At 31.3% G+C, this 15,333-nt stretch overlaps 2 protein-coding genes and 1 long non-coding RNA gene across 6 annotated transcripts in view; 2 read left to right on the forward strand and 1 right to left on the reverse strand.

The window, feature by feature from the left end:
- The first annotated feature begins 641 nt into the window (after positions 1 to 641).
- Positions 642 to 1,559, forward strand: ND-B16.6 (NADH dehydrogenase (ubiquinone) B16.6 subunit). The gene is made up of 3 exons (XM_015316548.2): positions 642 to 933; positions 1,013 to 1,163; positions 1,262 to 1,559. The coding sequence occupies exons 1-3, from the start codon at positions 834 to 836 to the stop codon at positions 1,467 to 1,469; spliced, it is 459 nt and encodes a 152-aa protein (XP_015172034.1). The 5' UTR covers positions 642 to 833; the 3' UTR covers positions 1,470 to 1,559.
- Positions 1,560 to 3,277: 1,718 nt separating this feature from the next.
- The window catches only part of LOC107064140 (Smg6 nonsense mediated mRNA decay factor), a 93,134-nt gene continuing 81,078 nt past the window's right edge, over positions 3,278 to 15,333 (forward strand). The window contains exons 1-17 of one of the 4 annotated variants that reach the window (XM_015316500.2): positions 3,278 to 3,401; positions 4,166 to 4,604; positions 4,863 to 5,106; positions 5,209 to 5,460; positions 5,556 to 5,800; positions 5,906 to 6,091; positions 6,171 to 6,294; positions 6,398 to 6,567; positions 6,659 to 6,880; positions 7,020 to 7,367; positions 7,438 to 7,605; positions 7,695 to 8,219; positions 8,297 to 8,375; positions 8,452 to 8,562; positions 8,648 to 8,659; positions 9,310 to 9,534; positions 9,694 to 9,755. In XM_015316500.2, the coding sequence (XP_015171986.1) occupies positions 3,353 to 3,401; positions 4,166 to 4,604; positions 4,863 to 5,106; positions 5,209 to 5,460; positions 5,556 to 5,800; positions 5,906 to 6,091; positions 6,171 to 6,294; positions 6,398 to 6,567; positions 6,659 to 6,880; positions 7,020 to 7,367; positions 7,438 to 7,605; positions 7,695 to 8,219; positions 8,297 to 8,375; positions 8,452 to 8,562; positions 8,648 to 8,659; positions 9,310 to 9,534; positions 9,694 to 9,755 (3,461 nt within the window). In that variant the 5' untranslated portion in view covers positions 3,278 to 3,352. The other 3 variants (XM_015316503.2, XM_015316504.2, XM_015316502.2) reach the window with 3 other exon arrangements.
- LOC149030651 (uncharacterized) lies at positions 9,778 to 14,050 on the reverse strand. The gene is made up of 3 exons (XR_016178540.1): positions 13,723 to 14,050; positions 13,354 to 13,600; positions 9,778 to 12,877 (listed from the first exon to the last, which is right to left on the reverse strand). It is a non-coding gene; the product is annotated as an uncharacterized LOC149030651 (long non-coding RNA).

Genomic DNA, 15,333 nt, shown 5'->3' on the forward strand with positions numbered 1-15,333 from the left:
ACCCCCACCAAATAGTTTTACCATATCCCTACTTTTCTAACTTACTCCCCCTCCACACTTATTTGTCACTCTTGATAGGATGTACTTGGCGTGTGTGCGTGCCTCATAAGGTAATACATTTCTATGTGCATACTACGTTTTGGACATCTTTTTGTGTTTCTCTCTTGTATTTTTCTTTTTCTTCTTATTATCAATATTATTTTTATATTTAGGAAAAAATATCGAGTGATAAAATAACGATAAAATAACGATAAATAAAATTTCATACTCATACTATTTTATCATACAAAATCTAATTTAGCATTAGTATTTCATATGTTGCTATAAATAAAAATTATTGACGAAAAATGTAATAAAAATAAAATTTGTTCATTATGAAAAAAATATTGTTCATTAGCATGTTATTTAGTATTATTATCGTCTTTTGTGTGTAGTATCCAAAAAATATTCTATGCGATATTTACGTTTAAACAGTACTTCAATTTGAAAATACCGCCATACAACTGTCCTAGAGACTTTACATTTTCCCTATTTTAAGTTATATTTTTATTGGTTACTTATTTTATGATAAATAATATTCATAATTTACCTCTTTTAAGGTTACTTCGCAAATATAAGAGACATTTCTTATTGTTATTAAAATTTTTACTAAAACACACACACACACAGTATTTGTAAATTAAATATAGTAACTACATCGATATAGTGTTCACTTTATCACTAAATATAGTGACTTTATAAGCAAGAAGAAACGTAAGATTTCTGCTGTTACGTATACAGTATAATTTTAATGGATTCGTAATTAAACATAAGATACATCGAAAGAGGAAAGTATGAGTACTACTGCGAAAGGTTTTACTCAAGACTTACCTCCAAAGGAAGGATATAGTCGTATTCAAACAGAACGTATCCCTTTGCGTACTGTACTTGGAGGTAATGCTTGGCTTTTTTTACAAGTATGACCTTGTATTTTCAATATTAAAAAAAAATGCTATAATTAAATATTTTTTAGGACGTAAAGTCTTAGGTATATCTTTATTCTGTACCGTTATTGGGCATTACGTGTATTACACACAATGGAAAAGAATAAAGAGAGAATCTGTTGAAATGAGAAGTGCTCAATTTGCTATATTACCATTCTTAATAGCTGAGAGAGATCGAGGGTAAGTTGACGCATTTTAAATCTATATATTTAAGAATAAAATGTTTTTTTATTCTTTTTTATTAACAATCTTATAATTAACAATTTTGAAATTTTCAGATTATTGAAACAAGTCAAACGCAATTATGCTGATGAAAAGGAGTTGATGAAAGATTATCCAGGATGGAAAGTGGGTACATACTTTGGGGAGCCAATATATAAAACAATACCAGAAGATGCATTCGTTGAGCCGGATTCATTTGAGTACTTTGCACATACAGAACCAGATGAAATGGATTGGAAGAGTGTACTAAGACAAATTTACTAAAAACAGTTATTGATATACTTAAAAGATATAGTAATCTATTAAAATAGACAGTAAATAAAAGTGTCGAGGCACTGTATATAACATTAGAAACTTTCAAATCTTTTTGTACCTCTAAAACGATTATTACTGATTCATTGTTTTTTTAATTATTACAAAATAGCAAATAATCGATATTACTCTCTAAATTATACATACAAGTTATTCAAGTACTTGTAACCTATTTACTTTTTAAGCAACTAATATTTGCTTATAATGCAGTTTTAAAATTCTTTTATTTCTTTCTTTACGTTTATCTTTAAAATTAAAAATTTTAATCTTTTAAGAGTTCTAAATGTTTTCTAAAAGTTTAAAAATCCTATACTCTAGGAATATTACATTTTCAAATCGATACAGCCCACTACCTTTCTACAAAGGTAATCTTATCGCTTCTCTGAAGTCAACAGCATATTGCTTTGTGAAACGGTAACTTATCCAAGTAATAATCATATCCATCGTTGTTTAACATTAAAGATTGTATGGAAACTAGTTTTGTCAAAAGGTTTTCATTGACAAATTTAATCATTAACATGTATTCATATGTACATTTTATTAAAGTATAGATATTAGTTCATATAAATTATGTTAGATAATACTAATCTTGTGAATTTTTTATGTCGATGTATAGTATGCATATATATTAAGAAAGTATTCTATTATTATTTTAATTGAAAGTATTTTTTATTATAAAGCATTAATATAATATTTAAAAGAAAATTAATTAATAATAAATTTAAGGTATAAATGTACAATGTTTCTTAATACGAAAAATCAGGAATCAGTCTTCTATATAATTATAAAACATGAATTCAAGAACAAATCTTACCTATATATGACTAGTAAGAATAACAATTAAAAAGTATTATCATATCGAGAGAAAAAGGAAAAGAATCAGATAATAATAAAAGATAGTAGGAGCAACAGTTGACGAGATTAAGTTAGGTTAGAAACGGAGCACATAAAACGTGACATACACACACACACACACACACAGGTAAATGTAAATATAGAATAAGGTAACGTATATATTGTTTTCACCAGTACTGGACAACTATTGGTCCTGATAGGATCCCTAGTTCTGATCAGTTATGAAATGTAACTAGCACAGTTTAGGTTATTATAAAAAATAAAACACATAATGGAAAATAAAAATATAAAAAATAATATGCATATAAATAAAGGTAGCATTATCATTTTATTACATTTTAATGTAATTATCTTAACGCTCCTGTGGAGTGATGACACATCCCTTTCAATTAGTTAACAATTATTTTAGGTATATTGAACATTGCATTGTTCTCTACTAATACTTATAATTGCCTAAACATATGTACATTATTTTAAATATTGAATACTTATTAGCGTTTTTTGAGTAGAAAATAATTTTAATATGAATTTAATTTAACTGAATTTCCTTTTCTGCTACTATCATATTTTTAGAACTATTAATGTGTGTGGCAAAAGCTGGTGAATCACCCTACAATGATGATTCGACAAGTAATCAATCCAAAACACAGGCATATTATATAAATATATATTTTATGTATTATGACATCTACATTATTTATAAAAAAATATTAACGACTTGATTTTTTTATTAGAAAAAAATTTTTGTTTATTCTTCAATAACTTAAAAGCAAACTGTTTAAATGACTAATTTCTAATTTTTAAAAAGCAATATTCAAAAATTTGCGCTCGAAGAGAATTGCTACTGTGCTGCTTTCAAGCGAAAAAGTTTGTCAAAACGGCTCTCTATTAAGTGTCTATCTTTGCTTAATCAACGATAATTGTAACTTCACCTGGCAATCGTTGATTTCATAAAAATTTTGATACGATTGTACTTCAATATGGCGAACCGCGACAAAGGACGCAAAAAGTGGGGTGGATTTTCACAAGGTACTTTAAAAGAAATAACATTTTCACGGGATTGTGTCAAAATTTTATGGTGATTTTGTGAGCCAAATTCATAAATAAATAGTTATAGGGCCTGCACATACAAGTCTCCAGCAATTTCCGTTGGATAAACCCATAAAGCTAACCTCAACCAAACAAGCTAACCTAAAAGTATAGAAAGCATTGTAATATATAGTAGTTTACAAACATTTGTTTCTGCTAGAATAAAACACGCTAATATTCTTAATTATTTATGAAACATACTCTAATGCTATATAAGTGCTTTAAGTTAATGTGAATTATGTAACAATTTTTCAATATTCACACTTTAATATTTAATTACTGCCAAGAATGTAAACAGGCCATAATACGTTTTCCGTATCTTTATGTTATCGTTTTTTCAGACGCTTTTTCTTTTATCTTAAATCTGGTACATAAATGTGTAGTTAAATTTTTTTAAAAAGATCTATGATTTTTAAAAGTGATAATGCAATAACAAAGAATCTAGTTTAAAAGATAATACACTTGATTATAATAATCTAAGTAAATTTGTAAGCAGTGTTAATCAATAGTTTCACTATTTATTACATATATCTAATAAAATATTGAATAATTACAGATATATAATATTAAATTATAAAAAATAATATATATACTTTATAATTGCATTGTGCAGTTTAAAATTGGTTGCTTACAAGTAGGATTATAATCATTAGTAAATATTTTAGAGCAAATCTTTCTTGGTAATGTTTACTGTATACTTTCAGATAGTGTACAAAGCTTTAAATTGGAAAAAGAAAAATCAGTAGGAATGCGTGGTGGATGCAATAGAGCACCGCAAGCTTTGTATAGACCAGGGAGCGGTCCACTTCGAAAATCTGAGAAATTTGCCGATGACTTTGATCATGAAAATAATTCACAAGTAAAAACAAAGTCAACATCCGTCCAACATCGTTTAAAGCAATCTCAGTCTAATAGATGCAGTCAGTTGCACCACAGTCCACCGCCTCCTCATGCAGAAAGTCTAAATGAGAAATTGAATGATATGCATATTAATTTTAAAAGTGATAACAGTGATCAAATGCAGGAAGGTTTTAAAAGTAACTATGGTGGAGATCCAAGAAGGAAAAGCAGGAAGCCAGAACAGCAATTGTACGTACCTAAGAAAGTGAAGGAAGCATTGGCAGAACAGGATGTAGCGAATAGGTGATCTTTATTATTATCAATATAAAGTTAACGCTTGTTTAGGAAAAGGGTAATTAATTCAATTTATAAGTATATAGAAAAGGATTGCGTTGGCTTTTAGTATCAATATACCAACATTTTAAATTTATATGTAAAACAGAACTTGAATCAATTATAATATAAATTTAGGTATAATTCTAAAACGTGAGGTATTTTTTATTGCTTTAGAAAAGTGACATTAGCTTTTTACTTTGTACTAAATTTTTTCGGATTTATTAGGTTTGATCGTGATCATGAAAGAGAGGAAAGTGAAGATCGTGATTCTCATTCCAATCGTAGTTTTAAAGTTCATAAACATCGTAATCGTTCAGATGGTCGTAATGGACGAAATGAACACAACAAACGATTTTTGGGTAACCGCAGGAATCATACCAATGAAAATGAAGAGAGTTGGAGATCGGAGTCTCCATTGTCTGCTAAAAATTATGGCAATAGAAGAGATAATCTTAGAGAAGTTAGACAGGTAGGAAATGTATAATTTGTACACTCATTTTATTCTAGTTATTTAGAATTACCATATTAGATTTTACTTATATATCTATTACTATATATTTATTATGATTAGGGTTCAGAACCACTTTTTGTAACACCAAACAACCCAAGTGATTTTTCTCGTACTCGGGATACACGTAGTGTAGAACCAGCTGGATATCCTGACAAGTATCAGGGTAAACCACCTTCAGGCAAAAAATGTGTTGCTAACAAGCTAGAGTATCTACCACCACGTTTTCAAAAGAAATATTTGATTGACAACGGTTTAGCACTGCCTAACACTTCTCTTGGTTCTACAGTCGAAGAGACTTGGAATGGCACTACTGTAATGTATCAAATAAATTTAATATTTTTATCTCTACATAATTGTTTTTAATTATTAATATTACTTAATATTTTATGACATATATACCATAATAGGGTTCATCAGTTTATTATTCATCTGAAATTCAACATTCTCAAACTATGCAAAACTTGCCAACTTCTGGTCCATTACCTCCTCAACCTAGTTGGTCTAATACTGTACCTGTACGAAGTAGGGGTAGAGGTAGACTTAGACCGGAAGAAATAGAAGGTCCAACCAATACGTTTAGACCCGTTACTCCGGATCAATGCTCTGCTCCGAGTTCCAGATCTCATACTCCCAGTCAGGAATATACAAATCGGTAAATTATTATTTATGAAATACTGATAGTATATCAACTTAATTTTGTAAGATTTTTTTTTCATATAAAACGGTATATATATATATGAATGATAATAATTAATAGGTCTTATGATCGTCGTGGTAGTAATAGTACTATGTACACAAGTATGGAAAGTTTAAGTCGTGCTGATAGTGTAGTGATGCCATCATCAACCTATGCATTATCTAATTCAAATAGAAGTCAGATTTCATCTGAAGAACGTCATAGTGCATCATCTCCAATTCCTTTACAGCACCGTACTTATGATGAGTAAGATTCAAGTCTAATCAATTAGAATAAGTAAATTTAGTTTTTCACAACTTAAATATAAATCTTTTTATTTATAAAGACAAAGAGTAAACAATTCTAATGAACGCAAATCCATGGAAAAATATCGTAGTCAGCAAATGCTAAGTCCATCAAAAAGTGAATCGTTTAGTCCATTACCTGATAGGTCAACAGAACGTACTCTTGTAAGTATTTAGTTAAACAAGTCATCTAGTTATTTAATATATAAGTATCTAGCTAAACAAGTCATTTATGTTATACAGAAATTATTTTAATCATTGTTTGTAGGATTGGAGTGAGGAGGTTGAATTAAATGAAAAATTAGAAGCACAACACCTGAGTCGTAGTTCATCTATGCAAAGTTTACGCGAAAGTGTAAGTTCATCTGGATTTCAATCAAAAAGAGAGGGCAACAGACGGGGAAGAAGAAAGCACGATAAGAAATCTACATTTGATTGGTAATTAGATATTAACGCAGACTTACTATTTGACTCTTCGTGCATTAGTAAATGATCTCTTTTTGACTATTTTTCATTTTGTTTTTTTAAGTAACAATAGTTCAGATAAAACACGAGCGAATAGTCGTGATTGTCAAAATGATGAACAGAGTAGAGAGAATGACAGTTATAATAATAATCAAAAAAATAGTCATAATTACAAAAGATATGATCATAGAAGACAGCGCAATATAATTCAACGTAGTCGTGAATCTAGTAAAGACAGAAATTATCGTAGTAGCAGTCGACATTATGAAGAATTGCATAGACCAAGGTAAATGATAATTATTTTATGATATTCTTTTTACATACGTATGCGCATTCATGCATGCGTGTATACACAAGTTAATTATTTTATATGTAAATGTACAGTTAATATATGCAACAATTTTTTTTAAATCTGTTTAATCTAGACCAGCAGATCGACATTTAGATGAAAATTGGAGAACTGGACGAAAAATGTCAATATGCGATTCAGATGAGGGAAAACAAACTCCTAAAGTATCTCCTCATACTATCCCTACTCCTTTACCAAATACAAATTCAAATTCAAATTCAACAATACGACAAGCTTCTCCTACAGGATATACCAATACCCAACCACCAGGGGTTTTGGTTTTACCAGAAACAAATCAATCACCACCTAACCCTTCTGTTTCTCGGCAACAAGGGTCTCAACAGCAACGAACATTGTTCGATCCGAATAATCCTAATAAGCCCATAGTTGTTACTTCTCCTGGTAGTAGAGCTGTTTCACAAAGGTAATTAATTTCTAATTTTGCATTTCTTTAGTTAAATGATTGTTAACAAATTCATTATAATTATTTTCAGAGAGAATCAAACGTCCTCTCAAATTAGTATTCCTGTTTTTCAATCTCATACGGGCATAGCACCTTATAATAATTTTCATACAACATCAGTAGACGGAAATTCTTTACCATTTCTGATGGATCAGTTCGGCAATATGAAACCTTCTTGGTACGATCCGTGTTCAGACAGGCAAGTTATTGGAACTAACACTAATCGATATATTTTTACTTTAAATAGTTTTTAATATTTCTATGATAATATTTTAATGTGGTTAACAGTTTCCGATCTGCAAAAAATCCTTGCCTTCTGCTTGACATATACAGAGCTGACTTAGAATTACAGTGGATGCTAAGTTCTGGCGGTTTCTTAGCAAATTGGGAAAGGGTGTCCTATATTAGACATTTTCTTCAGGATAGCTTGCTAACATTGCTTAAGACTGATATCAAGTTCTGTCAAGCTGAAAATGTTGAACAACATTTTTGGAAAATATTATTTTACAATATGATTGAAATGTTGAGGAAAGGAATGTCTAAAGATAGTCCAGAAAGCAAAGAATTTTACAAAAAGACAATGCTGAGTATTATTGATGAGGGCACTGTATATTTGGAAAATTTAATTACAGTACTTGAAAATACGTATGACTTCAAGGTACAAGCATTTCTCGCATCATCTACGTTACCTAAAGGTCTTGGAATCTTGGGTCTAGCCTTAGTGAGCGCACAAAAAATATTCCTGTTTCTGGGTGACTTAGCAAGGTACAGAGAACAAGCGAATGAAACTACAAATTACGGGAAATCAAGGCAGTATGTATATACATATTATTTAATATTTATTAGGTAAGTGGAATGTTTAATTTTGTTTGAATTTTATTTATTTAAAGGTGGTACTCAAAAGCACAACAAATTAATCCAAAGAATGGAAGACCTTATAATCAACTTGCTTTATTGGCACATTATGCTGTATGTATAGCATTGTACCATATTGTAGAAAAAGAACCACAGTTTTGGTCGTAGCTAATTTCATATTTTTTTTCAGAAACGAAAATTGGACGCAGTATATTATTATATGCGATCTCTTATGGCATCCAATCCTTTTCACTCAGCTAGGGAAAGTTTGCTAGCACTCTTTGATGAGAATAGAAAAAAGGTATGGTCGCAAGATATTTAAAACATATTAAAATTTTTTTTGTTATGATACTAACGTCAACATTTTAATTTTGTTTTGCTCCCAGTATCTACATTATGTAAGTAAATTTCGATACTTGGTGTGAGTCCTTTAGATATCATACATTACCACGGCCAGAGCTTCAGTAGATATTTTCATTCTATAATTTCTGTTCTCTATATACTTTTCAGTTTTTATGCGAATATTTCTATGCACTACCGATATAACTTTCATTTGTAGAATAATCATTTATTCAGAAAGAAATGATACAGTTATAAGAAGTATATTCGCAAAAGTATTTGGAGTAATTGAACTTGTAGTAGATTTGAGGTGCAATGGTCTAATGCACTTTCTTCATCTTTTTTCACAAAACAATTCATGTATCTTTTTTTAGTTGCTGCTGCAGTATGAAAAAACATATTGGCATGCATCCTTCTTCTAGCTGTAGGAAGCTATTATTTAATTAAAAGATACAAATAATATATATACATTAAGACTGTTTAAGTTTCAATTAGAAAATTGTTAAATATTTGTATCTTTTAAAAGTGTAGTTGAGAGATTATGATCTATCAGAATCTGAATTCTTATTAAGATCAAGGACAATCATTTGGTACTACTTCCCATTAATTATCTCTTTCTCTCTCAATTACAAGATGCATAGTATTATTTATAATTTAAATTAGTAATGATATAAGATGTATGCATTTATGATATATGCAATTTTAATAGTACGAATCTACGGAACGTAAACGTAAGGAAGAAAGAGAATGGAAGGAAAGAGCCAGAATGAAAGAAAAAGAAGGAGCAAATAACGTTGGAGGAGGATTACGACGAGAAATCTGGTTTCATCCAGGTGGTAGAAGAGTTAGGCGTACAACCACTGCGGCTAGTACCTCAGATTCAAGATTGGCACAAAGTGATTTAGAAGAATTAGCACAATTAACGAGTGTTGAGGTAGATAAATTAAATTTATTAAATTATTACATTTACGTAATTGTTTATATAGTATTTAAATAATTCTAAAATTTAATATAACATATGATTATTACATTTTTATAATTGAAAAAAAAAAACAATAATAATCTACAGTGAAAATTTTGATTCTATTAACAGGTGAATAAACGTTTTGTTACATCCTATCTTCACGTACACGGAAAGTTGATCACCAAAATAGGGTAAGTACTAATATCTGTACATCTAAGTCATATTTTGTTTATTTAAATACGAAAAAGATACTTTTAAAGTATCTACTATTTTTGTATATATTTACGTGCATTGTTTCTTTCAAAAACATATGATGGAATAATTGAACACAAAAGTGTTTATAAAATTAGTAGGTAAAAATGTTGAATGATTTAAAGATATATTTGTAAATCTACGCAGTAGAAATGGGCATGATTTCAAAGGAAATAGGTCGTTTAATTAACAGCTAACATATGTCAGCATATGTGATGCATAATCTTTTGCATATATCTTTTATTTTAAGATATTTTCTCACATAGATGAATGATTTATTTCGAAATATAACAATTAGATGTTGCAACGGTAATATTCGTAGAAAGATCGAAGAAATCTTTTATTATTATTCGAAGAAATGTCTAAAGGTACGCTTTCTGTTATTGTTAAGTTTAGAAAATCATGCACTTGTTCATTTTTAATACTAGTTTTTGTAGACATATTTTGAATAGGAGTATAAAATATGAGATGCATACTAATGTAGAGTTCAGTAGTAGTATATCAAAGAAAGGATCCTGAGTTTTCGGTTTTATGGTTTTTTAAGTTCGTCTATGTGTAAAAGAATGTGTGTACATTTAGATTGGGTAGATAATGGAAACAATTACTTGTTTTGAGTAATTACGTTCCAAAAATAATTATGAAGTTAACACTAAATATACCAATGCTTTAAGTATATCTATTTCTATGACAGCAGGTTCATTTTTAAAAAATTATATATTTTATGATGTATGTATATCAAGAAGTATATCATTTATGCAATCAGAATATTTGACTTATCAAATAGCACTACAACTTATAAGAAATTCTGTCAAAAATTTTACTATCAGCCATGGTATGTTTAGTGTTAATGCAAAAGAAGTAGAAATTAGTGTTGTAGGTAGGATAAAATTGATAGGATGTAATCTACGAAATATGGAAGAAAATTTTCGTTGAATTTCTAGTTAAATTCGTTTCGGAAGAAATGTTCTCCTTTTAGTTACCGAACATTGACTTTGGCCTTTTAAATTTACTTTCTCTTCATTTTGTAACACGTTGAATTCTTGTTACGACCTTGCGCTTGAAAATGAGTTTCTTTTCTCAGGAAAACTCTCTCTATCATCTGTATAAGAATATTTTTCCTGTACAATTATATACTTCATTCTTCGTTGAACCGATCTCATCTTACTAGAATTATTAAATTTAATTTGTTAATTTATTATATTTTACTTTTTAAGATTTTTGATTTGCTGGTATATTATTTTCTAATTTTTGTCAAATAAACACCATCTCGTATTTTATTTGTTTAATCATCGTATTAATAAAGGTGACAATTTAGATTAATAGAAGGAATAGAAGCTTTCTTCAAGTTCATGATATTTACGAGCTAGTTAGGAGCAGTAACTGAACAAGTTATGTTCAAGGAGTATGTTTCAATTGTGGTTAAAGTGTCGTAGTGATCGTGTAAGTCAAAGATGAAGGGCTGGTGTGTGAGCTTTCCCCTTGGTGGTGGTTCGATGATGCGATTGAACGCTTGCCCGACTGCCCGACATTTGCATCTCGTAAAGAATGTATAGTTAGTCATTCTCTATTTCCTTTTTATTATTCGAGACATATTGGATAAAAAAATATCGAAAAATTAGCTTCTTGCTTTAATCTCTCTTTCCTCTTTCTCTCTCTGATTGTTCCTTGTGTTTACTGGATGTGACGTTCGCAATAGGCTATACTCGGCACCCTTTGTTCAATGGCTACCTTGCCGACATTACAATCGGTTAAACCGTCATCTCATCGACGAGCATTCAGATGCATTTGACGTTTTGATAAAGATGTTTCTCTCTGTCGGCGTGAAATTGGAAACCGTTTGAATACGCGTACGGACAAACATCTCGTTGATTCTTTGGCCTATTGCTTCGAATCGACCAGTTCGTATTAATTTGTATCGGAATGAGAGGAATATCGTCGACATGTCCTAGTGAGAATGATAATCATCGTTATATCGGTAATCGAAGAATATAAGTACTTACATACACACACATATAGGTATATATATATATATATATACGAGCGTAATTCAACCGTCTGAAAATTGTTAATAACGGCGGACTCGTCAGGAAAGTGTTAATTGATGATCTCCTGGCGCCAGGACTCGATTATCCCGGCAAAAACGTTTTTGCCAAGGTTGTCGGATAATCGTGTAGTCTAACTTTGTACCCGAAGACTATATCTTTTTTTTACCTTAGATAGAGCGACGTCATTCTCGTCAATAGGGTAGCGTTTTGTATTATTTACAAAGTGAAACACTCTCAACTCCTTTATTCGATGGTAGTTATATTTAAGGCGAATTCCATTGAGTAGGTATAGACAAGATTATGCTTAGCTTATTCGTCGTGTATTATAAAATGAACATATAAATTAAAGGGTATGGTCGTGTTTTAGTATTAAAGGATACTAAACTTGAGAATCTTACTCGTTATCGTTATCTCTTAAAGCAGCCGATATTTCGTGATGTATTGAGATGTAATAACGATTACGTTCTAGTAACTGGCAAACATCGTCTATATATGTTACCATGAAAGACCGAAATTGGAGAATGTCAAGATTCATAAGATTCCTTGTCAACACATGCCAAATATATCGGTGAAAGACCAAATATTTGGGTTTATTCTTCTACATTAATATTTCACACATATGTATATCAAGCGACCATGTGAATTTTGACATTCTCCAATTTCGGTTTTTCATAATAACATATTCATTATACTTATTATCAATAAGTTAACGGACACTTGTTCTTTCGTGGAGATGTATATATATTTAAGTATTTATGCTTTGTTTAAACAGTCATTTTAAGGTATATTTTTAACATATCTACAATATTTCGGTGTTGATTTATATATTAATAATATCGAATTACGCTCGATACCTATATATTTTCGAATAAACACGGAATGAAACGCTATTTAGCGAGATTGACCAAATCTCAGGGTTCCATTAGCAAAAGAATAAGGGTTGGTCAGCTTCAGCGTAACATCCTGGGCGGCGTTTCCTTTCTCGTTAGTAACCTTACTCAAGGTATGATCAGCAACTGGAACGAACAAGCGGAGGAACGTAGACGAAGTTTTCAATTTACTCGGAGGGCTCCGCACGCTCGCGCGCAACATAATTGGTTCTGCGATCAGGAAGTGAAGAAAGAGGAAGAAGAGAGGAGGAAAAGAGGAGGATAAGAAGGAGGATAAGAAGGAGGATAAGGAGGAGGAGGAGGAGGTGGTTTGCTCCCGCGACCCGTAGAATACACTTACGATCTATAATTGGAATTGTTACTGAACTGGTGCCATTGGTTAGGCGGTTGTTACCGCGTTGTACGTGCATCGTATGGACTTACCTACAGGTTTCTTTGCGGTCGAGAAAGAAAGAGAAAGAAAAGAGAGAGAGAGAGAGAGAGAGAGAGAGAGAGAGAGAGAGAGAGAGAGGGAGAAAGAACATATATGTATGTGCAAGTGGAAAGGTGGGAAGAAGAAGCGGGTGGCTCTCGACGCTCGATCGCATGCTTTTAGCTCGCACCTCGTCTGCTTTTGCCGTGTCTATCCGTTGCTGCTGTTATTGCTGCTGTTATTGCTGCTGTTATCGTAATAGATTTGGCTCATTACCAGTCGGCCAACGTCCGATTCTCTTGAGTTATATGCTCTTCGATACGACTTCTCGCGTTATCTAGCTTTTCCGAGATTGTTTTTTTTATTATAGTTAGGATCACTTTGCTCGATTGTTTTAACAAAATTCATTTGGTAAACAATATTTTTTCGTATATTGTCTAAAAACATTTAATTGTAATTAGATATTTTGACGAACATCTATTTAAGTTATTTAGAAAAAGTAAAAGTTCGTAACATTTTCTTGTATTAAATGCGTATACTTGGGTAGGAGGAAAATTACATGATTGAAATTATTTCGTAACATATCCGTTGTTCGTTGTTGCGAATACGTTCTAGTTGAATTTTCTTATTCACTCTATTCGAGAAAAAAAAGCGAAAGGAACTTAAGAGAGAAAGAGAGCAAAAAAGAGGGAAATAACATGGTAAGAAGAACGGAAAAGTGAAGAAGCGAAACGATAGAGACAGTGCGCGTGCGTTACATATACAGACGCAGGAAGTTAAAGAGTACGAGTGTAAGGTACAGTGTAAGGCCTCGGCTGGTAACACACATAGCTTTCTGATGGTCGTTTACCTGCGGCCCTCGTGTGACGACCCCGCCCGCTTCAAGGACACCCTCAGATACCGCAGCTTCGGATCAGAACACGAGCGTCTTCAACGAACGACCGCGTGTATGCATCTTCCTATAAGACTATCTGGATTTCTCTTAACCATTTGATGGACTTTGATCGACTTCATTGAACTACTTTACCTTTCGAACTGACTTTCCTGTCGACATTTGATATCGACGCTGATACAAATGCATCTGTATTTTTTTTTTTTTTTTTTTTCGAATCTACTTTAGTTATCATGTTGAAATAGTTTTTCGTTTTCAGGATCCTTTATGTAGAAGAGTTTTATCTTACGTTAATTACACTTAACTTAGTAATGTCTCTTAACTTAGTATTGTCAAGCTGATTTTCTATTAACATTTTCTTTTCTTGAGAACATATAGTTATACGAAATTTTTTAATTCATGACGAAAATGTCAAGAACATCGGATCATCGGTAGCCTCTATGGTGATAATTAGCTTTGCAGGTGATAGAAAGAATGAACAAATTTCTGATACATTGCTTTCCGATTTTATCAGGAACGTTACACGTGTCGCCTAGAACTAACATGCAACCAATTATGGGACTACATCGTACTTTGATAGTTAACATTAAAAGGGCTTGTATGTCCAATGTACATTTAATTATTGAACTTTAAACCGAGAGATAGGAGGTAGGTAGTTCATTCTTGTAGTTATACTAATTTTACATTGATAAATTTATTGTTTACGATAACAAAAAGTTTCTCTTTTTCTCTCTTTTTTTCTTTTTTTTTTTGGGAAGGGAAGAGGACAATTCGGGCCTTAGTATAAGTTCCCTTTGTAAATTTACTAAGAACACACGATCTTTCTTTTGAATTATCCTCGTAAACGTACCGAGTTATTTCAGTCCGTTCGAGATCTTAATTAACAATCACATCTTATGTTAAGCGTAAAACAGAAGTACCGGAATACCGGAGAAACTTGATTTCCAGAGATGCCAGGACACGAGAGTCTATTTCTGTTATTCTTTTTGCGTCATAAAGGAAAAGCATTGCCATTGAGTTTGTCTTCGCTAATATAAACGAAGGACGTTTCGACGATTTTCTGCTAAACGTTTACACGCAATTTACTGTGAATATCACGAGGCAATGCACGAACGATAATGTTACTTTATCGTCAGTAAAACATCTTCGAGAGCGAAGATCGTTGTAACTGTTGTGTGTCGCATTTTGATTAAAGAACGTTAAATTGTTTGATGGTTAAATTCGATTTCGAATAGTTGAAAGGGTAACTAAATAAGAGGAAAGGAAATAAAGTTACAC

Source organism: Polistes dominula, unplaced genomic scaffold (genome assembly GCF_049000335.1).
Source record: "Polistes dominula isolate Pdom_NZ unplaced genomic scaffold, Pdom_raw_medaka contig_77, whole genome shotgun sequence".
NCBI lineage: Eukaryota > Metazoa > Arthropoda > Insecta > Hymenoptera > Vespidae > Polistes > Polistes dominula.

What these genes read in the sequence shown, in the direction of transcription:
- ND-B16.6 (XM_015316548.2), top strand. Translation starts at nt 834, where the DNA reads ATGAGTACTACTGCGAAAGGTTTTACTCAAGACTTACCTCCAAAGGAA. An exon ending in TTTGCGTACTGTACTTGGAG is followed by an intron (nt 934 to 1,012) that starts GTAATGCTTGGC and finishes AATATTTTTTAG; the next exon opens with GACGTAAAGTCTTAGGTATA. An exon ending in ATAGCTGAGAGAGATCGAGG is followed by an intron (nt 1,164 to 1,261) that starts GTAAGTTGACGC and finishes TGAAATTTTCAG; the next exon opens with ATTATTGAAACAAGTCAAAC.